The 22,182-nt window shown below is 46.6% G+C and overlaps 1 protein-coding gene across 6 annotated transcripts in view; it reads right to left on the bottom strand.

Annotated features, from left to right (window-relative positions):
• Positions 1–22,182, bottom strand: part of GPSM2 (G protein signaling modulator 2) — a 100,941-nt gene that overhangs the window by 41,141 nt on the left and 37,618 nt on the right. For 5 of the 6 annotated variants that reach the window (XM_075002413.1, XM_075002412.1, XM_075002415.1 and 2 more), the window contains 2 exons: positions 2,917–3,138; positions 1,171–1,306 (listed from right to left, as the gene is read on the bottom strand). In XM_075002413.1, the coding sequence (XP_074858514.1) occupies positions 1,171–1,306; positions 2,917–3,138 (358 nt within the window). Of the gene's footprint in view, positions 1–1,170; positions 1,307–2,916; positions 3,139–6,782; positions 6,920–22,182 lie in introns of those variants that run through there. The other variant, XM_075002414.1, reaches the window with a different exon arrangement.

The following is a 22,182-nucleotide window of genomic DNA, read 5'->3' as shown; positions in this document are numbered from 1 at the left end:
TGGCAAGCTTCCAGATGGTGTGAAGACTGTCTATAGAATGAACAGGAAGCTTTTCAGCATCAGAAGACTGAAAACTAAAAGCAAGAACTCCATGGTCCTTGAATACTGTGCAGTGGTTGTTCCAAAGCTTACTTATGCATGTGAAACTTGGACAACATACAAGCACCCTCTGAAGGCACTTGGACGGTATCATCAACACTGCCTCAGGAGAATCCTAAATATCTCTTGGGAGAACACGTGCACAAACAGCATCCTGGAAGAGTCAAACATGACCAGTGTAGAAGCCATTATCTTTCATCAACAACTTCGTTGGACTGGTCACATGGTTATGATGTCTGATCAGTGCCTCCCAAAACAGATTCTGTTTTCCAAATTGGAGGATGGACAGAAGTGTGTTCAGGGCCAGTGGAAGCGATAAAAGGATGTGCTGAAGGCACACATGAAAAAGTTCAGCATCAGTGTCCACACTTGGAAGAACCTTGCTCAAGACCATCCCCAGCGAACAGTGATAATCTGTGAGGCAGTGGAGCAATCTGAGAGATCCTGCCGCAATGCAGATAAGGAGAGGCAGAGACAAAAAGTACGTCAAAAACTGCCCCATGTCCCTCCAGTAGCTGCCTTTTCTGTGGTAAGATCTAAAGCTTCAGGATCGGGCTGATGAGACTCACAAATAGGAGGGTGACATGAAGTTACCATTATCTAGTGACCACCAAGAAGACAAGAGATTTAATTAGGTTAAAAATTAGGCTGTTAAATTGAGATAAAAATTCAACAATTAACCTTTCAAGCTGCATATTATTTTTGATTTGCTTTCTAATTGTTAACTATTCAATTTAAACATGGTCTTTAAACTGTTACCATAATTACATACAATAAAGTATTTTTACTATGGAAATTAATTGTTCTCTGAGTTCTTATCTGGGACCTGCTGCCAGCCTGATCAACTATGCAGCAGTGCCTGTTTTTGTGACACCTATGGTGCTTGTGCCTGTAGTAATTCTAAAGTAGGAGCACTCAAACTTGCAACTATCTTTATAATTTAAGTGACTATGCAACAAGCTACTCAAGACCACTAGACATGGGCTCATCAGTATATTTCAGTACATCTATCATTACTATTCTAGAAAATTAATGTCAGCTTGACAACAACTGAATGTTCACTATTCTTACCTTGTCATTAAGCTCTCTGGAAATATCTAAGTGCCTTTGACAACAAACAATAGCATCTTCAAAATTCCCAAGAACCTTTAAAGTGTTTCCCAAATTACCGCTAGCTTTAGCTTCACCTAGATGGTCTCCAATGGTTCTGCAATTAAAAGAATAAAATAGTAAATCCTGCACACTTGCAACAGATTATGTTCAATGCACTGTGAACAGAATTACATGGAAGGTATTTTTCTTTCTACGAAAAATCTACAATAGTATGAAATGCATGTTTTGTTCGCCATTTATGAGATTATGTTTATTTTAAATTTTATAAATACAGTGTATGCACATATAAAGTGTTCAGTGGCAGAATTCATCTTAACAGAAACCGTTTGGGGGACATTTATTTTAATTTTGTTAAAATTACTATAGGACTCTTTATGGCGCTGCTTACTTACACCAAATAACCTAGTACCCTGCAAGCTAATTAGGAAGTACTTAAGATAGAATCCGTTTTTTCTAGGACATGTGAAATCTCTGGTTTGAACCTACAACTTCTGCCTGTTTTAATTTGTCTTGAGGGGGCAGGGAGGGAGACCAGAATGAAATAACAAAAATTAGTGTGTCAATTCTCAAAACCTTTACTATACAAAGTTGGCAAAGAATAGGTGTAATAGCACTACATTCGTGCCTGCTCATGAACCTAATTTAAACTCTATTAAAACAATTGTCTTCATGAGGGAGGAAAAGTTTCCAGTGCAACAGTCCAACATACTTATCCAGACCTCCTGTACTTGAGGTATAATTTTTTTCTCAGGCCACATCTACACGAGAGGCTTCTTCTCGTAAAAATGGGCTTTTGTTGGGAAAAAAAATAAACACGGAGTATCTATACGCAAAACACACTTTATCAACAGTTTGTTGACAAAAGCTGGCACATCCACCAGCAGCATGACACCTCTCCCTGTTCAGGTATAAAGCCAATCTCAACAGTGTTCTGTTGAGAAAACAGCTGTGTAGATGCTCCGGGGCCCCTTTTGTCAACAGAGAAGGCTTCTGGTTCCTGGGACACCCCTTTCAGAGCTTCTGGTCAGCTGTTCTGTCGAGAGAGGGCCAAGCACTCTGGCTGCTCTCTGTCAACAGAGAGGCTTGCTGTTTCGAGCTGCTTCTACGTATAGATGAAATCTGTCAACAGGCATCCTGCTGGGACATCTCTGCAGTGACATCTGTCAATAGATGCATCTTGTGTAGACGTGGCCTCACTGTTGTATAGGAACAGCTTCTTCAGATTACGCTGCTGAAAACTCAAAATTTTAATGAGTGTCAAGACTAGAAGGGCATGAAAAAAGAACTAAAACAGTAATAAAAATCCTAAATTATTGAAAGATAGCTGTAGAAGTACCAAAGGAAATGCACCTGTTTTAATCAACATCACATTACTAGTTTTAAAGAAAAATATACTAGTGAGTTATGTCTAGTAAACAGTAAGGGCAACTTAATTTTTGGAGAAGTAGATTTAGAAACTGGGAAGAGTGGATAGAATTAAAGAGGAAGCCATCTACTTATCCACAAATCTGTCAACCTAGCTCTCCCCACTGAAGTGATAGGCAAATTATTTGCCACAACACTAAACACCGTCCAATTTCCCACCACTAGCACGTCAATGTCTCAAACAAGCATTAACAATAATGTTTCACCGAACAAACCATTGTTCATCTTCACAAGATGATGACTGAGATTTAAAATATATTTAAAGGAACAAAAAATTACCTTGCAAGAGTTAAATCATGGTGGTGGTATTCCAGAGCTTTTGCATATTCATGCAAATAGAAATAAGCATTGCCTAGCTGACTGTAAATAGCACTAAGTGTTTTTAGATCTTCTGTTCCAACCTGAACTGCAGCTTCAAAGAAAGACACACCAGCTCGACAATCCCCTGCTTTACATAGCCGCTCGCCTTCCAAGGCCAGCTCCAGACAGGAAGCTTCCATTCTGCACAATTTGAGGGAGAAAAAGCGTATGTTCAGCCTAAACATAGTTCTTTCTGTAAGAGACTGAATTATGAGAACATTTATGCACAGGAACTCTCTCTTAATACCAGAAACCAGTGTTCATTATACATACACATTGAAAACTCTATAAGGTTGTTTCGAACAATGTTTCCTTATCGCCAATCAAGAATTAAGTTTACTATGTTTATGTTATGTAAAATGGTGCTGGTAATGGATACAAAATGTTCTACACAAAGTAAGAGAAAAATCTCTCAAAATCTAAACCCAAAAATCTGGGTAAAGGGATATATGTCTTAGCCAATTACTGAGAGAAACCATGTCAAGTTTTGACAGATAAACGAAACCTCTTTCCCACTCCCACCTCCCACACTCCCGCAAAAAAAAACCAAAAATACGACTATAGTACAATTTTGAAATCTCTGGAAACGAGTCAAAGGTCTTACATAGGGCAAGCTTTTATTAAGATCAGATGGGATTTTTGCCTTAGTAATAACAGAGAAAAGAGAAAATGGAGCTCAGGATTCAGCCCATTCAACAGCTCTTTTTATCTAACTCACAACACACAACCCTGTTCTTGTTCTTTGCAAGAAAACTACATAGCACACAACAAAAATGAAAGTTTCCTATGACACAGCCCATTTCTATCAGGAGAATGCAGCAGAGTGGGTTTTTCAAAGTCCCATAGAGCCCTCTTTAGTGTTCAGCAGTCAAAAGTTTGCTTGGGAAATGTAACAATCTGAAGTAAAGAGAAGAAGTGGATTTGTTCAACACCAAATTAGGATTTTTAAAATATGCTGATTCTCAAACTTAAATCCATATCAATATTGGAACCAAGTAGAATGTGTTGTTAAAAGCTAAAGAGGTATTGGCTTTTTTTCTTTTCTTTAATTCAGACTGATTTTCTAGAGATTTATCATATAGTTTGCTTTATGTAAACCTTAAGGACTCACACACTTTACAAATTTATAAAAGTTACACTATTTAGGCAAGCTAAAGAATTCTACCATCAAAATTATCAACTGTCATTTGGTTTGGACCAAGTATAAGCTAATGATTTCAATTTTAATAGATTCATGATTCAGACTAGCTAAGAAATTCCAAAGGATTCAGTTTAACATATGCTCACTAGATGTAAATAGCAGAGCTACACTGACTTCCCTTGCTGAGATTGTGCCCCTCAAAAGATACCTTAAATTAGATACCATAATTGCATGCAAAGTGTCTTATGAATTTTAAAAAAAGCTGATGGGGAAACATTTAATTAACTATTGAACAAGTGCATAGGCTACTTTTCTGAAGTTTTAGGTACAATATTTTCTATTCACTTCAATGGTACTTGCCATTAGATGCTTCATAATCTCAATGCAAATTTATGGAAACTAAATGGCACTGTAAAAAAAGTGTGCCAACTACCAGAATACTGAGATGACAACTGTGACAGCATATATTTCAGTGCAGGTCATTTTACTCTGAACACACAATCTGATACTTGGAAGATGTTTCACTAATGTAAGCCAAGAATGCAAATAGCTATAGCTATTTTCTGTACTGCATACAATATAGCATTACTATCAATTTATAAAAGAATTACAAAGCAAAGTAGGAACAAATTACTGCTACAAATGACATTGCTTTATTTTATTAATTTCTGAAAAAAGATATAGATATATAGATAGATAGATAGATAGATAGATCTTATAGATACCGATATAAGCATTTAAAAAGTATACGCTAATAAATTACAATAATAAAATAAAATTCCATAGTTCTGAAAAAACTTCACCGACTAAAATATTATTCTGGAAAACTACTCGTTAAAATATATCTGTAACTTCTAAAAATTACTCTTTAACTTTGTTTACAACAAAGATAACAGCTATTTGATACCAAACTAGCTTTCATTCCCAGAATCAAGTTTTCAGAATCTAATAACTGCTTATTCTCAACATTTAAACGCAATTAAAAACATTTTCCATTATTAGTGTTCCTTTCCACACAAACGGTGGTAACTCTTTAAATGATGCAATCTATTATTTACTAATTATTCTATACAACTGCAACATGCTTTTCCAGGCTAAATGGAAAACTCTTTGGTCTCTAAATTATTTGAAGTTTTTATTGTCAAGGACATGAACCTTATTAAACATCAAAACTATTATCTGAGGAAATAAGAACATAGTCTCGTAGAAGTTTGAAAATGTTACATAATATTTTGCTTAAACTGGAGATACAGGCAGAATTTAACCATTGGTGGTATTATTGCACAGAGCAGCTACTACAGTTAATTATGTGCTCACACCCTAGTGACTTGGAAAACATTTAACACCAAGGCAAATCTTTATCACAGTGAGAATTAATATAATGTCAAAACAATATTTAAATTAAAAAGCAAAATCACTAATGTTGGCAATTAAAAATAATACACCCAAACACCAACAGCTATTTCATTGGCAATACTAAATAGATATCAAGGCAAACACTGGACTGAAAAACGGTTAATGTGACTTTTATATTAAAAATATTAAGCCATTAGTAGGTAACAAAACCTTTCATAAACCTAAGCAGGAACAAAGTATTTTTTTGAATCCTCCACTGGCTTGCTCTTCAGGAGAACCACAGTACTGATAGGCCATAAGTAAAATGAGTTAACAAAATTGTACTGTACCTGGTAGTCTTTGACATTCCACAACTTAAGCAGAGTGACATAACAGACATTCTTAGCTTTTGTAATTAAATATAATGTATGCCTGGTAGCCAGTAAAGCTGCTGAAGAAAAATAAAAATATTTCAACCATGGAGTTCTCCCCAGGCCCAACTTCTCAGAATGGATATCCATAACACATCCACTACTTTTATGTTTGGACAAGTACAAGAACTGCTATTTGCTCAGACACATAGCCATCTTCTTTCATTTTATTGCAGGTTGTGTGTTCAACATTGTTTAGGGAAAGCCAGAAATGATTACGTACAGTATGTTATACCATCAACAACAAAAGATTTAACACTCTTCACTGTGTAATCTTAACTAATCCTATCCCAAGAGGTTCTCTCCGGGCACCTCATGTTAACTGACATACCCAATTAACTTGATGTTTGGAAAATATGGTGCTAAGATTTAGAATGTCACACAATCACCTAAGGTTTTGTGTAGAATTTAGCTTAAAATGTTTGCCATTTTCTTTGTCCTGGAGTTTCATATTTGTGGGAAATAAGCTATGTGTATGGCTTGATTTCAGTTCTATGAACTGAAACCTAGTTATTACTACCTTCATAGTAAATAAACATTTAACTTGATAAATCAGCTGCACACATACAAAATGTAAAATGAACTCCCAAGGAAAGAATAAGGCAAAAAGAGATCTAGAAACTGTTGTGGGCCACAGGTTAATGTGAGTTAACAGTATGACAGTGCTGCAAAAAAGGCAAACATTTTGGGATGCATTAAGAGGAGTGCTGTAAGCAAGACATTAGAAATTCTCTTCTTTGCTCTGTGTTGATTGTGCCTCAACTGAAGCTTTGTCCAGTTCCGGGCACCACATTTCAAGAAAGACATGGGCAAACCAGACAAAGTCCAGAGAAGAGCAACAAAAATAATTAATGATCTAGAAAAGAGAAGTTACTCACTTGTGTAGTAACGATGGTTCTTCGAGATGTGTCCCCATGGGTGCTCCACATTAGGTGTTGGGCTCGCCCTGGCCCCTCAGATCGGAAATTTCCAGCGATATCTCGTTGGGTCGCGCATGCACCAATGCGTGTTGATCCTTTGCACGCTTCCGGTCATGTGCGCGATCCAGTCCACACCAGTTCCTTGATCAACCACCCTGGATGCTCCTGAAAGACACAAAGCAGAAGCGGGGAGGAACGGGTGGGTAGTGGAGCACCCACGGAGACACATCTCAAAGAACCATCATTACTACACAAGTGAGTAACTTCTCTTTCTTCTTCGAGTGGTCCCCGTGGGTGCTCCACATTAGGTGACTACCCAGCAGTGACCCCAAATATGGAGGTGGGTACCCAATTTATGTGCAGCTTGCCCTTGAAAGGACTGCTGTTGATAGACGCATATCCTCATCCAACACCTGGTGCATCGCATAGTGCTTGGCGAAGGTGTCGTAGGACAACCAAGTCGCCATTCTGCAGATGTCTTTTAATGCAAATCCTTTGAAGAAGGCTGTCGATGTTGCCATCGCTCTAGTGGAGCGAGCCCTGGGCGGAGCTAGCAGAGGGGTCTTACGGAGCTCGTAACACAGTTTTATGCAGGATACAATGTTGTTTGAAATTCTTTGTGAGGATAGGCCTTCCCCTTTTGATCTGGGTGCGAGAGACACCAGAAGTCTGTCCGTTTGCTGGAAGGGCTAGTTCTGTCTATGTAAAAGACCAACGCCCTCCTCACATCTAGTAAGTGCAGCCGCACTTCCTTGCTGGAGGTGTGCGGTTTAGGATAAAACGAAGGTAAAACTATTGGTTCATTAATGTGGAACTCTGAGGCAATCTTTGGAATGAAGGCCAGGTGTAATTGTAAGATCACTGCTTCCTTTGAGAATATTGTGTAGGGTGGTGTTGCCATTATTGCTGCGAGTTCGCTCACCCTGCGGGCTGATGTAATTGCGAGAAGAAAAGTTGTTTTTATGGTAAGCAACCGGAGGGGTACCGTGGCCAATGGTTCAAAGGGTGGTCTAGACAGCATGTTGAGGACCAAGTCCATACTCCATGAAGGTGGTAACGGCTTCCGAGGGGGGTATAGGTTTGCAAGCCCCTTTATGAACCATGTGGTAATGGGATGGGCGAATATGGTTGGCGCTTCCTCTCTATGTTGGAACACTGATATAGCTGCGAGGTGCACCTTTAATGAGGATAGAGAAAGTCCGTCTTGTTTGAGCTCCAGCAGGTACTCAAGAATTACAGGAACAGAGACGTCTAGAGGAGCCAATGCTTGGACGAGCACCAGGATATAAATTGTTTCCATTTCTGCGCGTAAGTCCTCCTAGTGGAGGCCCGCCGACTGCACTCCAGGACTTCTTTTACTCCTTCTGAGCATGTGTTCTCTAAGGCGCTGAGCCACGGATTAGCCACGCTTGTAGGCGGAGCATTCGAGGATGTGGGTGCACTATGGACCCGTGACTCTGTGTGAGAGGGTCCAGTACTATGGGGATGGGGAGTGGTGGGCAGCATGACATGCACAGGAGCAAGGGAAACTATTGCTGTTGGTCCCACGCTGGGACTATAAGTACCATTCCTCTCTGTTCACGTAGAAAATCATGGCCGTGTTGTCCATCAGGACTCAGACCACTCTGCCCGAGAGGTGAGGGAGGAAGACTTTGAATGCCTTAAGAACCCCTTTGAACTCAGCATTTATAAGATGAGCCATTTTGTCCTGACACGGCACTCTCTGTATAGGCATGGTGCCAAGATGGGTGCTCCAACCCCAACTCAAGGCATCAGACATCGGGTTGGCAGAATGTGATGCTGTCCAAAATAGTATGCCCGTCATGTTTTCTTGAGCAGTTCACCACAACAGGTAGAGAAAAGGAACTCTGATGGGATGTTTATTACTCAATATAGAGAGAGTGTCCAGTAGGCTAGTAGACTGACAGCAGCCACTGCTGTTGGGGGTACGTCCTGAGTGTAGTGAGGTTCACCACGTAAGTACACGTTGCCATGTGGCCTAGGATGTGAAGGCAGATTCTGGCAGTGGTCAGCAGAAAGGTAGAGAACTATGTAATGATACTGCCAGCACTTGGAACCTGTCTTGAGGTAGCAATGCCCTGGCAGAGATCGAATCCAGAATTGCACCAAAAAAATGTAATTCTCTGCGCCAGGACTAACATGAACTGCTTGTTGTTTACTAGGAGGCCCAGACATCAGTATGTGCATATAAGAAATACTGACATCCCCACAGACTGCCCTCGAAAAGTCAGTTATCCAGATATGGGTAAACCTGATGGCTCAGATAAGCCACAGCCACTGACATGCATTCTGTGAACATCCTCAGGTTCTTAGACCAAACGGTAGTCTGGGATCTGGTAATAGTTGACATCTACTGTAAACTGAAAGAAGTGTCTATGCCCATTGAATATTGCAATGGGCAAATATGCATCTTTGAGCTGAAGGGTGGCATACCAAACCCCCAGATCCAGAGCAGGCATGATAGCAGGTAGGGAGACTAAGCAGAAGTCTGAGTTTAACGACTGATGGTTCAGTTCTTAAAGGTTCAGAATGGTCTAAGGACACACCCACCCACCCACCCACACCTTAGCTTTCTAGATAATAGGAGTAAAAGCCCCATTTTTTTAAATGGAGTAGAACTTCCACCACCACAACCATCCAAATCAATCCCTTTATCTCCTTATTGCCTCCATGAGCAATCTCACATAAGAAGGGTCCCTGGAGAGCAATGGGGAAGAGGGGCATTGAAAAGAAATAGAGAGGAGCTGGAGGGTATACCCATGCTGCACCACACTGAGAACCCAACAGTCCACTGCAATAGAGCACCAAGCAAGGAGGAAAGGCAGGAGGAAAACAAAATGGGAGGATCCAGTAGTCCAAAAGGTCTGTCACCCCCAGGTACACCCTCAAAAGGGGCATTTGTCAGCTGGCTTGGGGTGGCTAAAGCCTAACTGGGAAGTGAACTGTGACTGCCTACTCAGCCTCCAACTATAGGATTGGTCTTTCCTTGGGCTTGGACCTGTTGTGAGTAGAACCCTCTGGTCCAAGAAGGCTGGTGTTTGAACATCTTACTTTCAGGCCACAGGACATACAAGCCCAAAGTTTTGGGGGTAGTACGGGCCTCTTTTAGCTCATGCAATTTAGTGTCTGTGAGCTGTGCGACAGGGCCAATCCATCAAATCTGAGGTCCTAGATGGACTGCTGCAGGTCACTGAATAGCTCTTACAGAAGCAACCATGCTGCTTGGCGCATGGATACAGCATATGACATTGATCATGCTGCAGTCTGCTATATGTAGCCAGACAAAGCCCCCCCACCTTTGATGTACTCCATCTTGCTTTCCTTAGGTGCTTCAGGCACGAAAGTGTTATAAGGAACAGCCCAGTCTTGGAATGCCCAAGAGCACAGATGTGCTTATCTCCTAGCACAAGTCTTTGATGCTCCGGAGCAAGAGCCAGACTGACCCTGAATGGGCCGAAACCAGACAACAAAGGACAACGGACTAACAGACCGCCAGGGCCTCAGGCTGCCCTTGACTGGTTCCGGTGATTAATATGCCCACTTGGTCCCAGACAGAGGACTCTCCAGCCCATTAAGAAAATATGCCCTAAATTGTCTCCACCTCACAGGTGCTAACTAAGCCCTTGAACTCCCTGTGAGAACCAGCATCATGGGACGATTTAATTCAATTGGGACCCTTTTAGATAAGGAAGAAGCATACGTGACCCAAGAGGTATAAGAGGAGAGTCTGGCAGACCCCTTTTTGAGCTCCAATTACCTTTGCCTGCTGGATAGGAAGGTTTTTGCCTCCCGAGGTCCCAGGGGACGCCCGTTTCCTCGAAAAAAGGGAAAAAGACTTCTTCCCAAGCAATTGAGAGAAGACCCTGGCCACGCCACATTGGTAACGCAGGGGTGAGAATAAGACCTCCTAGGTATTTTACCTTTTGCTTTTGTGCGCATTTAACAAGTATAGATTTATGAATTAAAGTGTATGCTAGCTATTTGTAATCAAAGTATAAACCTTGTAACCATAAGAGCTTAACTCGTTAGTTAAATAAACAAGTAATTGATTAAGCAGTAACCTGACTCCTCCTGTTACTGTGCAAACCGAACACAAAACAAAGAGCCCAGCTGCTTTTCAGCTGTAATAGCCTGGTCACTGGTGGCGTGTATTGAGAGCCAAGCACTGAGTCGTGCTGCCTACACGGAGCAGGCTCTTGGGGCACCTGTCAGCCTTCCTGGCTGCCCGCTGCAAAGGGACTCTGTCCTAGCAGTTAAAGACTCGGCTGTTAGGACCCTGGGGCATCCGTCAGCCTGCCCGGGCTGCTCGCTGCGAAGGGATTCTGTCCTAGCAGTTGAAGACTCAGATGAAAACAAAGGCATAGGTGGTACGCCACCTGACCATTGGCTAACACTATTATGAGATGCTGCTTGAAACGCATCTCACCCTTCATCAATGAGAACCCAAAACTATATCTTAGTAGCCTCCAGCAGGGATGCCTTGAATTTTAACATTTTATGACATGTTTAAATAACAGCAGGCAATCAGGGCCTGATGATATCCCATATGAAATGGGAAGCTGGAAGAAGAATAAATATTGCAATCACACAGATCTAGTCTTGTAGTTGTGGCAGGTTTGCCTTGGTGCTCACAGTGGCTGACCACTTCCACCAGTAATGGAGAGATGGGGGCTGGATGATAATATGAGTAACTGCCAATACAACCTTTAATGCAGACTTGTAAGATTCTACTCATCCTGGAAAAATAATTTGGAGAGAACAGTAAAATATTAGTTTTATTTATTATTACTAAATGAGTAGACATTTTGCATGAGCTAGTAAGGTTTCATAGCCAGTTTGCCAGGCTTGTCAAATATATACCTGAAACCTCTACAGATGCAACTGAGATTAACATATTGATTGTGCTGCTTCGATACCAATCAGCAACGTATCATCGGTCTGACATGAAAACAAACAACTGACAGACGAATGAAATGAAACAGGAACCAAACATATTCAAGTTTTAATTTACCATCAACAGAAAGCTGTATATATAAAGTGTTCAAGAACATTGTTACTGTATTCTCTTTAGACACATTCTCCCCCACCACACACACACAAAATGAGTACATCAGTACAGCCACACATGCTAAAATCATTAATTTTGGTTGACCCACACAAGCTATATGTTGGATTCTTTTTATTTACCTTTTTATCATTAAGACTTTAGGGCGAGTGTTCTCAGTTCTTTTTTTCCTGAGCCTCCTGCTATAAAAACACCAGAATCCAGTTAGGTAAGGGAGCCTTGAGACTTCAGGCTGGAGCCTCAAGCACAGACGGCTAGAATGACTTCTCTTGACAGGGGTCATGGGGCTCAAACCAGCACCACATGTTGGAGCCTGAAGAGAAAATATGAAAACAACTCAGAGTGCCATGAAAGGGTAGCTCAGGGCCAAGTAAGAGGGGTAACTGGTAGCAGTGGATGGGGGTCAGGGTCAGGGCTGTAGCTCAGGGTACAGAGAAGGGATAGCTGGAGGCTGTGTACAAGGAGAGCTCTCTTGAAGCCTCTTTACCCTGAGGACTCTACAACCACAGAGCTAAGTACCCCAGCCCTGCAGCTCTTACTGCTTGTGTGAGCAAAGGGGGCTGGGAGCTGAGGAGCAACTTCAAACACCCTACACCAGCAGGAGAGGAGGAACACTACTGCTACCTGCTCCATGGCACCAGCCAGAGCAGCAGCTGCTCTGTGGCTCTGGCTTCCTGCCTCCAATCTAGCAGGGGTGAGAAGAAAAGGAGCTTTGGGGCTGACCCCTGAAATATCATGCACTTGCTGGTGCTCACCCAATTCTGCCAAGGGGCTCAGGAAGCTTCTCTCCAACAGGGAGCATTGAGAATCCGGAATTCAGACCCGCAACTCATGGCTAGGGGTGGGAGGTGTTGTGTGCCATGCCTTCGGTCCTGAGGAGGCACCAGAAATTGATGATTCAGATGAGGGGACTACAAGGGCTGATGGACCATCCATTGAGGAACCTTGCTTTAGATTTCACAGGGGGAAAGACAAGTTACTCACCGTAGTAACGGTGGTTCTTTGAGATGTGTCCCCGTGGGTGCTCCACAATAGGTGTCGGGCTTGCCCGGCGCCGCAGATTGGATCTTCCAAGCAGTTTCTGCCGGACCGCGCATGCACCGGCGCGCGCTGCTCCCTTGCGCGCTCCTGGCCATGCGCGCGATCCGGTCCCCGCCAGTTCCTCGACCAACCGCCTCGGGTGCCCCTGCAAAACACTAACAGAGATCCGAAGCAGGGAGGATGGGCGGGTAGTGGAGCACCCACGGGGACACATCTCGAAGAACCACCGTTACTACGCTGAGTAATTTGTCTTTCTTCTTCGAGTGTCCCCGTGGGTGCTCCACAATAGGTGACTACCCAGCAGTAACCCAAGATACGAGGTGGGTAATCGGATTATGTGCAGCTTGCCCCCGAGAGGACCGCTGCAGAGAGACGGGTATCCTCTTGGAATACCCTGTGAAGGGCGAAATGTTTGGCGAAGGTGTCGTAGGATGACCAGGTCGCCGCTCTGCAAATGTCTTTTAACGCAACGCCCTTGAAAAAGGTTGTTGATCCCGCCACCGCCCTAGTGGAATGAGCCCTGGGAGTGGCCGATAAAGGAGTCTTTTTGAGCTCGTAGCACATTTTTATGCAGGATACAATGTGCTGTGAGATTCTCTGCGAGGAGAGACCTTCTCCTTTCGATTTGGGAGCGAGGGAGACTAGGAGTCTATCCGTTTTCCGGAAGGACTTGGTCCTGTCTACGTAGAAGGCTAGCGCCCTCCTCACGTCCCGGAGGTGTAGGCACGCCTCTTCGTTGGAGTTATGAGGCTTTGGATAAAATGAGGGTAGAACAATAGGTTCGTTAATGTGAAACTCGGAAGAAACTTTGGGAACAAAGGCTGGATGCAGCCGTATGGTTACCGCCTCCTTGGAAAAAACAGTGCAGGGTGGCGTTGCCATGACTACCGCGAGCTCGCTCACCCTACGAGCTGACGTAATTGCAAGAAGAAAGGTCGTCTTTACTGTAAGGAGGCGGAGGGGAACCGTGGCCAAGGGCTCGAACGGTGGTCCCATTAGCGTGGTAAGCACCAGGTCCAAGTTCCACGAAGGTGGAATCGGTTTCCGAGGGGGGTATAGGTTTACCAACCCTTTGAGGAACCTGGTAACCATAGGGTGGGCGAACACCGTGTGCCCTTCCTCCTCATGTCTGAACGCCGAGATGGCGGCAAGGTGGACCTTCAACGAGGATAGCGAGAGTCCTCCTCTCTTGAGGTCCAGTAAATACTCTAGTATTGTAGGTATAGGCACCAAAAGGGGGGCCAGCTGTTTGGTAGAACACCAAGCCGTGAAGCGAGTCCATTTTTGATTGTAGGTCTTCCTGGTGGAAGTCCTCCTGCTACTTTCTAGGACTTGCTGTACTTCCACTGTGCATGTGCTCTCTAGGAAGCTGAGCCAGGGATTAACCACGCTTGCAGTCACAGGCTTTGGGGGTGCGGGTGCACTATGGACCCCTGGCTTGCGTGAGCAGATCCGGCGCCACCGGAAGAGGCATCGGTGGACGGTCCGACATGCGCAGGAGTAGGGGGAACCATTGTTGCCGATCCCACGTTGGAACTATCAGGATCATCCGGGCCCTTTCCCTCCTGGCTTTCTGCAAGACTTTGTGGATCAGCACTGTGGGAGGAAACGCATAAAGCAGGGGGCCCCTCCACGGGATCGCGAACGCGTCCCCCAGGGACCCCCATCCCAGTCCTGCCCTGGAGCAGAATTGTGGGCACTTCTTGTTGTGCTGAGTGGCAAACAGGTCTATTTGGGGAAAACCCCATGCGTGGAAAATCGGCCGTAGCAGATCGGGACAGATCTGCCACTCGTGTGTGAGTGCAAAACGCCTGCTCAGCTGGTCTGCCTTCACATTGTGCGCACCCGGCAAGTATGAGGCTTTCAAGATTATATTGTTGGCGATGAACCAGTTCCATAAGAGGATTGCTTCCGCACATAAGGCACGGGATCGAGCTCCTCCTTGCCTGTTTATATAAAACATGGTGGAGGTATTGTGTCTGTACTGATCCCGACGACTTTGCCTTGTATGCGGTCTCGAAAGTGTCTGCAGGCGTTAAACATTGCTCTGAGCTCCAGTATATTTATGTGTAGTGACTGTTCCGTGGGTGACCACAGTCCTTGAGTCACCTCTTCGCCCATGTGCGCTCCCCACCCTATGAGGGAGGCATCTGTAGTGAGAAAAACTGATATTTGCGGCTGGTGGAAGGGTACCCCTGTTAGCAGGTTCCTGGGGTTTACCCACCATTGTAGGGATTTGCGCACCCTGGCTGTGGGCGACACCACCCTGTGAACGGTGTGTACTGCCGGTTTGTATACACTCGCCAGCCAGTGCTGCATGCTGCGCATGTGTAACCTGGCGTTCTGTACTACGAACGTCGCCGCTGCCATGTGGCCCAGCAGCTGCAAGCACGTCAAGACCGGCACCGTAGGGCTGAAGGTGATGACCTGCACGAGGGAACCGATGGCCCGAAAGCGAGCCTCTGGTAGATATACTCTCGCTGTAACCGAGTTTATGCGAGCCCCTATGAACTCTATGTCCTGTGTGGGGTCTATTTTCGATTTTGCCAGATTGATAACCAGGCCGAGTGAAGAGAACGTGTTTGCTGTAACGCGTATCATGCGCAGAACCTCCCCCTTCGAGGCCCCTTTGAGCAGGCAGTCGTCCAGATACGGGAAAATAAATACCCCCTGTCTGTGCAGGTAGGCTGACACCACTGCCAAGGTCTTGGTGAAGACTCTGGGGGCCGAGGAGAGGCCAAACGGTAGGACCTTGTATTGGAAGTGTTCGTTGCCTACCATGAACCGGAGGAATCGCCGGTGAGCCGGATGGATAGTTATGTGGAAGTACGCGTCTTGTAAATCGAGGGCTGCGAACCAGTCTCCATCGTCTAGTGCTGTAAGGATGGAGGCGATTGTGGTCATCCGAAAACGTTGCTTGCGCAGGTACCTGTTGAGGCCGCGAAGGTCTAAGATGGGCCTCCAGCCTCCTGTCTTTTTCTCCGTGAGGAAGTACCTGGAGTAGAACCCTTTCCCTTGCAGTTGCTCCGGCACTCTTTCCACTGCCCCTATGAGCATGAGATGGTCCACCTCCTGCCTGAGCCTCGCTACATGGGAGGCCTCCTGGAGGTGGGGCTTAGGTGGAGGTCATGACGGTGGGAGCGACTGGAAGGGGATGGCGTACCCCGTGGCTATGATCTCCAGCACCCATTTGTCTGTGGTGATCCTTTGCCACTGGTCGTAGAATGGTTGGAGGCGATGGTGGAATAGTCGCTTCGGATGACCTTGTGCGATGGTAGTGATGGCGCAGCCCTGGATCTGTATGTCAAACTTGTGGCCTTTGGCCCCGCACCGAGGACGCACGGCTCTGTTGTGAACGTCGCCTGGGAGTTCTGTACTGCTGGTGCTGTTGAAGTCGCCCTTGCTCGTAACCCCTGTGGTACTGGGGGCGCTGTTGCTGGTACTGGTACCGTCTTTGTTGAGGTTAGTACCTTTTCTTTGTGTATGGAGGGGCGTTGCTGTGGAACGTGCTGCTGTGTCCGCAACGTCCAGGGCGATCTGAACTCCCGTCCTCGAGGCCGCATAGCCTTCTTGCACTATGGCCTTGAGCACCGGCTTTTTGTCCTCTGGAAGCGAGTCCATGAGGGAGGTTAACCTGGAATAGTTGTCGAAATTATGGTTCGCTAAGTGTGCTGCGTAATTTGCCATTCGCAACGTTAAAGTGGAGGAGGAGTAGACCTTTCTGCCGAACAGCTCTAGCTTCTTGGCATCTTTGTCTGTCCCCCTGTCCTGATCTTTGATCTTTGTTGCGACGACTCCACCACCAAGGAATTTGGCTGTGGGTGGCTGAACAGGAACTCCATGCCCTTCGCCGGCACGAAGTATTTCTTATCCGCTCTCTTTTGGACAGGCGGAATAGTCGCAGGGGTCTGCCATATTGTAGTGGCAGACTCTAAGATCGCTTCATCAAGCGGTATTGCTACTCTGGAGGAGGCCGGAGGTCTCAAATTTTTGAGGAGTTTATGGTGTTTCTCTTGCACCTCTGCTGTCTGGATGCCTTGCGTGAAGGCCACCCTCTTAAACAGCTCTTGAAACTGTTTGAGATCGTCCGGAGGATGGACGTCCCCCGGGGCCGTAGCCTCGTCCGGGGAGGAGAGCGAGGAACCGCTGGGGTACGTCTCTCTGGACCCTTCCGGTTCCTGCTGGTGATGGTACACCCTCTCGCTAGAGGTTTGCGAGGGAAAATCTCGGGGTTCCATAACCAGTCCCCCCTGAGATGCTTGAGTCTCTGTCCCCGGTCGCAATTGCCCTCGGGGGTACGAGATCGTCTGTGGGGATCTTTCCCTAGTAGATTGCCGATGGTGTCTATGCCCCGCGTGGTAGGGGCGACCATGGCAGTATAGGCACTGTTCTTGGGAGGGTGACCTAGACCACTCCCTTGGTGCATACCCTCTGCGTCTGGGGGAGGGAGATCGTTGAGACACTGGAGAGAGCGATTTTGCATAATAGTCCAGCGGTTCAAACCCCAGGAAGGGTGAAGGTTGTCCCAGCCAGGGTGAGGCTGGTTGCAAAAATGGAGAAGGGGGCTCCGGGTAGGCTAGGGGGGACCCCTGCCTTCTGGTTGGAGTCTGCAACATAAGCGGAGGGCTGTGAGAAAGCAACTCCACAGCCCTGTCCGGAGAGGGGCTGCAATGCCTCCTCTTGTGTGCAGCCTTCCCCCTCCCTGGAGGAGATAACTCCGCCCCCTGACGCACAGGGGATCCCGGCCCCGTCTGCACCGTGCTCGGCATGCTCGAAGGCGGTGCCGCACGTGCGGTGTCCTTCGGTGCCTGCAGGCTGCGTGCCTGCACGCTCTGCACCGCCGGTTCCCCGGGGGTCGCTGCCGCTGCCTGCGGTGCCACCGGCACCGGTGCTTGTTTAGCCGCCGCCCTGCCTGCGGTGCGGGGCGGATGGCTGATTATCGGAGGCTGAGCCGCTTCCACGTGGCTCTCCGTGCCGCCGCCGATCAGCTGTTGCTGTGGCTGGGGGCTGCTCGCTCCTCCCGTCCCGCTCGCTGTTGCTGCCGGCAGGGATCGGGCTGGGGAGGCTTTCCTCCGTTTCTGCGCTGATGGGGTGAGGGAGGCAGCTTTCCTTTTATGGGCCCCGGAGGGTCCCTCCTGCTGCGGCCGCTCCGGCACGTCTGGCTAGAGGGCCTTATCAAAAAGCAGCATTTTAAGCCGCATCTCCCTGTCTCTCCTTGCTCTGGCTGTTAATTTAGCACAGAAGAAGCATTTCTGTGCAACATGGGACTCCCCAAGGCACCTTATGCATAGACTGTGCCCATCGGACGCTGGCATCGCCTCTCGGCAGGACTCACATTTTTTAAATCCTGAGGAGGACATTGTTGGTGAGTCTTTCAGTTGTTAAACGGGTACTTAGCACCTTCTCTGTGCTGTTTTCCCCTTCCGATGGCCTACCGCAGCAGGAGGGCTGATGGCCCTATGCTCCTGGCCTCCGGAGCTTGTTACTGGGACTGGATTGAAGCTGTCCCGCTTGTAGTTTGTTTGTTGCTTTTTTTTTTTTTTTTTTGCAAAAATAACAACCGGCTAACTTGCAGTAGCCTAAGTACTTGAAAAACTTTAAAGAAAAACAGTTAAAGTCATTGAATACGCTACTTGGCCTTAGCCTAGTTCGGATTCCGTCTGCAGCCGACGGCGGTTAAGAGGAACTGGCGGGGACCGGATTGCGCACATGGCCGGGAGCGCGCAAGGGAGCGGCGCGCGCCGGCTCATGTGCGGTCCGGCAGAAACTGCTTGGAAGATCCGATCTGCGGCGCCGGGCAAGCCCGACACCTATTGTGGAGCACCCACGGGGACACTCGAAGAAGAAGGGTGACATACTCGCCTCTCCCCCACACACCTTTATCACTCTACCACACAGATGACTGCCTCTCCACCTATATGGCATTGTCTTTCCACTTCTGCACCATGCCTGAAGGCACCACATGCTGTCACCCACAGGCCACTGCCTACACCATTAATCCACCATCTGCAGAGGTGCCTGGGGTTGTGCTGACTGACCACTAGGGAGAATCGTCTTTTTTTGGAAAATGGTGTGACATCTATAAGAGAGCTTAAATATGGGGCCGGCCCATTAAACACATGATGGGGTAGTCACTATCTTATAATCATCCTGTACTGGGGAAGGTCCTTCTTCACCAACAACGCTTCATCAGGTGAGAAGAAAGCATGGGGTACCAGCGTAATGTACACCCGTACCTCTGCCAGAAAAGTCCTGCTCCTGTTGTTCTGTGCCCAGTTTCTCCACATGGTCTATACTGGGCTCCTTTCTGTGATCGGTACCAGGTATGGACTCCAGGGTATCACTGCTACAATGGAGGGGCTTAGTATTTCAAGGCCACAGAACATGAATTCCTCGAGCCAAAGCCTTGTCAAGAGCTCTAAAATGCCACTAGAAGAGTGCAGGTCCCCACAGTGCCATTTGCCAAGCCAGTTGGGCTGGGCAGGTGCAGACATTAGTGCTGGCATTCTTAGTAGCTCCAAAGTTGGGAGTAGCAGGACTCTGCTTGCAAAGAGGGGATGAAAGAGTAATGGAGCAATCATGGCAGTACTGAGCCACCCAGTGCTGGAGGAATCATAGCAGTACTGAACCACCGCCTGTCCTAAAGTCTTAATGATAAAAAGGTAAATAAAAATAATCCAATGTATACCTCATGTGTGGGTCAACCAAAATTCATGATTTTAGCATGTGTGGCTGTATTGATGTGCTCATTTTTGGGAGTGGGGAATGCCTCTCAAGAGAATGCAGTAACAAAGCTCTTGAAAACTTCACTTTATATACACAGCATTCTGTTGATGGTAAATTAAAACTTCAAATAAAACAGAAATCAAACATGTTTATTTGTCTGCCCGTTGTTTGTTTTCAGGTCAGACCAATGATACACTGCTGGTTGGTAACCAAAAAGCACAATCAATACATTAATCTCAGCTGAATCAATGAGAAGCTCTAGGCAAGATGTACAAGGGAGGGGTTCCCCTAGAAACCAGTCTCAGCACCAGTCTGAATGTAGAAGAAACCAATATTCCCTCTAATTTTTAACATCCACATGCAGAAGAAATTTTGTTATATGGACCAAGGCATGAGAGGATAACCACCACCAACAGAAACACATGCTGCCAGCTGTGGGTGGTTGGCCAGTTAGCTGGGAAGTATCTGACTCTCTCAAGTGTCCTCTCAAGTGTACTGCTTACAGGAAACATTAGAAGAGACCACTCTGTCTGCTGGCAGGGCCACCTCTTGATCTCCTAAAAGTCACAGTCCCAAAAGAATCATTTACTCTTTAGCAGCTACATAAGCTTCTGGCATAGACCATGAAGCTCTACCACGAAGCTCTGCACATGCTGTCTAGCAGTGGGCTGTGGTGCATTCCTAGGCGGAGTATGCAGGACCAATGTGGTCACTGACTAAAGCAGTGCTGGGGAGAGAGAGAGATGCTCAGAATGGGTCTTGCTCCATTCTTTTGTCTCTTGCCTTCTCTCTTTGGCGTTAAGGATAGGCTCTCGTCCCAGTGCCAACAGCGTCTCTTCTTGGACACTAATGAAGAGGAGAAATACCAAGACTGCACAGTGCACCAAAAAGAACTCAGAGCAGTATCAAAACTTGGCACCAAGGCTAGTCGGACTTGAAGGAGGACTTTCAGTTTCACAGCAGTCTTTTTAAGTGTGGGGTCTGAACTCCCTGCAGATCTGATAGTTGTATTATGGATTCCCCCCAAACACCTGAGGTAGCTCAAGTATGGGGTGTTTATTGACACTGGCTTATCACAAGAGGAGAGAGGTTTAAATCACGTTGACAGCGAACAGACACCTTTCCAGCAATCAAGTGGTCTCCCCCCAAAAAACAAACTACTATTAGTTCTATACTTATAAATACTTGATCACATACAGCCAAGTAGAAAGAAAAACCAACCGAGTCTTCCCAAAGAAAGGACTGAACTTTCAACAGCTGTCACAGACTGTAAGAAGGAAAAGACAGTTACCTGTTCCGTAACTGGTGTTCTTTGAGATGTGTTGCTCATGGCCATTCCAATTTGGGTGTGCACTGAGCGCATGCCCAGTTGCTGGAAGCTTTTTGCCCTAGCTGGTAGCCTTAGGGTTGGTGCGGCGCCCCCTGGAGTGGCGCCCGTATGGCCACTCATATATGCACCGCTCGACCCACCTCCAGCTCAGTTACTTCTTGCCGTCTACTCTGATGGAGGGGAAGGCGGGAGGGTTTTGGAATGGAGGGTTTTCTTCGAGTGGATTGCTCATGTGCATTCCAATTTGGATGAATGCAAGCCAGTGTCTAGGAGGTGGGGTTGGAGCCCCGAAAGGAGTGCAGGACAACCCTACCCACCGCAGCGTCTTCCCGTGCGTGCTGCGTAACGCGCTGTGAACATGTGAATGGAGGACCAAGTGGCTGCTCTGCAGATGTCCTGGATAGGGACTTTGGCCAAGAATGCCACAGAAGACGCCTGTGCCCTTGTGGAGCGCGCCCTGATTGGCAGAGGGGGAACCCCCGCCAGTTTGTAACACTCACTGATACAGGTTACTATCCAGGAGGAGATCCGCTCAGAGGAGACTGGATGCCCCTTCATCCTGTCTGCCACTGCAACGAACAGCTGCTGCGACCTCAGGATGGGTTTGGTCCTGTCCATATAGGTCAGTGCCCTCCAGACATCCAAGGTGTGTAGACTCTGCTCCCTAAGGGAGGCATGGGGCTTTGGGTAAAACACCAGTAAGGTGATGTCTTGGTTAATATGAAGAGGGGAGACCACCTTAGGCAGAAATGCCAGGTGGGGTCTTAGTCTAACCTTGTCTTTGTGGAACACTGTATAAATTGGGTCCACTGGCAGGGCCCATAGCTCTGACACCCTTCTGGCTGAGGTAATGGCCACCAGGAATCCCACCTTGTAGGTAATGAACAACATAGAACAAGAGGCGAGAGGTTCAAAAGGGGGAGCCATCAGCTTAGACAAAACCAAACTAAGGTCCCACATTGGAAGGGGGGCCCAAACCTGTGGTTTAACTCTCTCCATTCCCTTCATAAACCTTTTTACCACCAGCTCTGAGAAGACCGAGAACCTCCCGCCCCCTGGGTGAAAAGCCAAAATGGCTGCCAGGTGTACCTTTAGGGAGGATACTGACAGCCCCGTCTGGCTCAGAGCCAGCAAGTAATCTAGGACACTTGGAATTGGGGCCTCTCCCAGCAACA

Source organism: Carettochelys insculpta, chromosome 9, assembly GCF_033958435.1.
Source record: "Carettochelys insculpta isolate YL-2023 chromosome 9, ASM3395843v1, whole genome shotgun sequence".
NCBI classification, from domain to species: Eukaryota; Metazoa; Chordata; order Testudines; family Carettochelyidae; genus Carettochelys; species Carettochelys insculpta.
The sequence above is the reverse complement of the archived record's forward strand: the minus strand, read 5'-3'. Positions and strand labels throughout refer to the sequence as shown.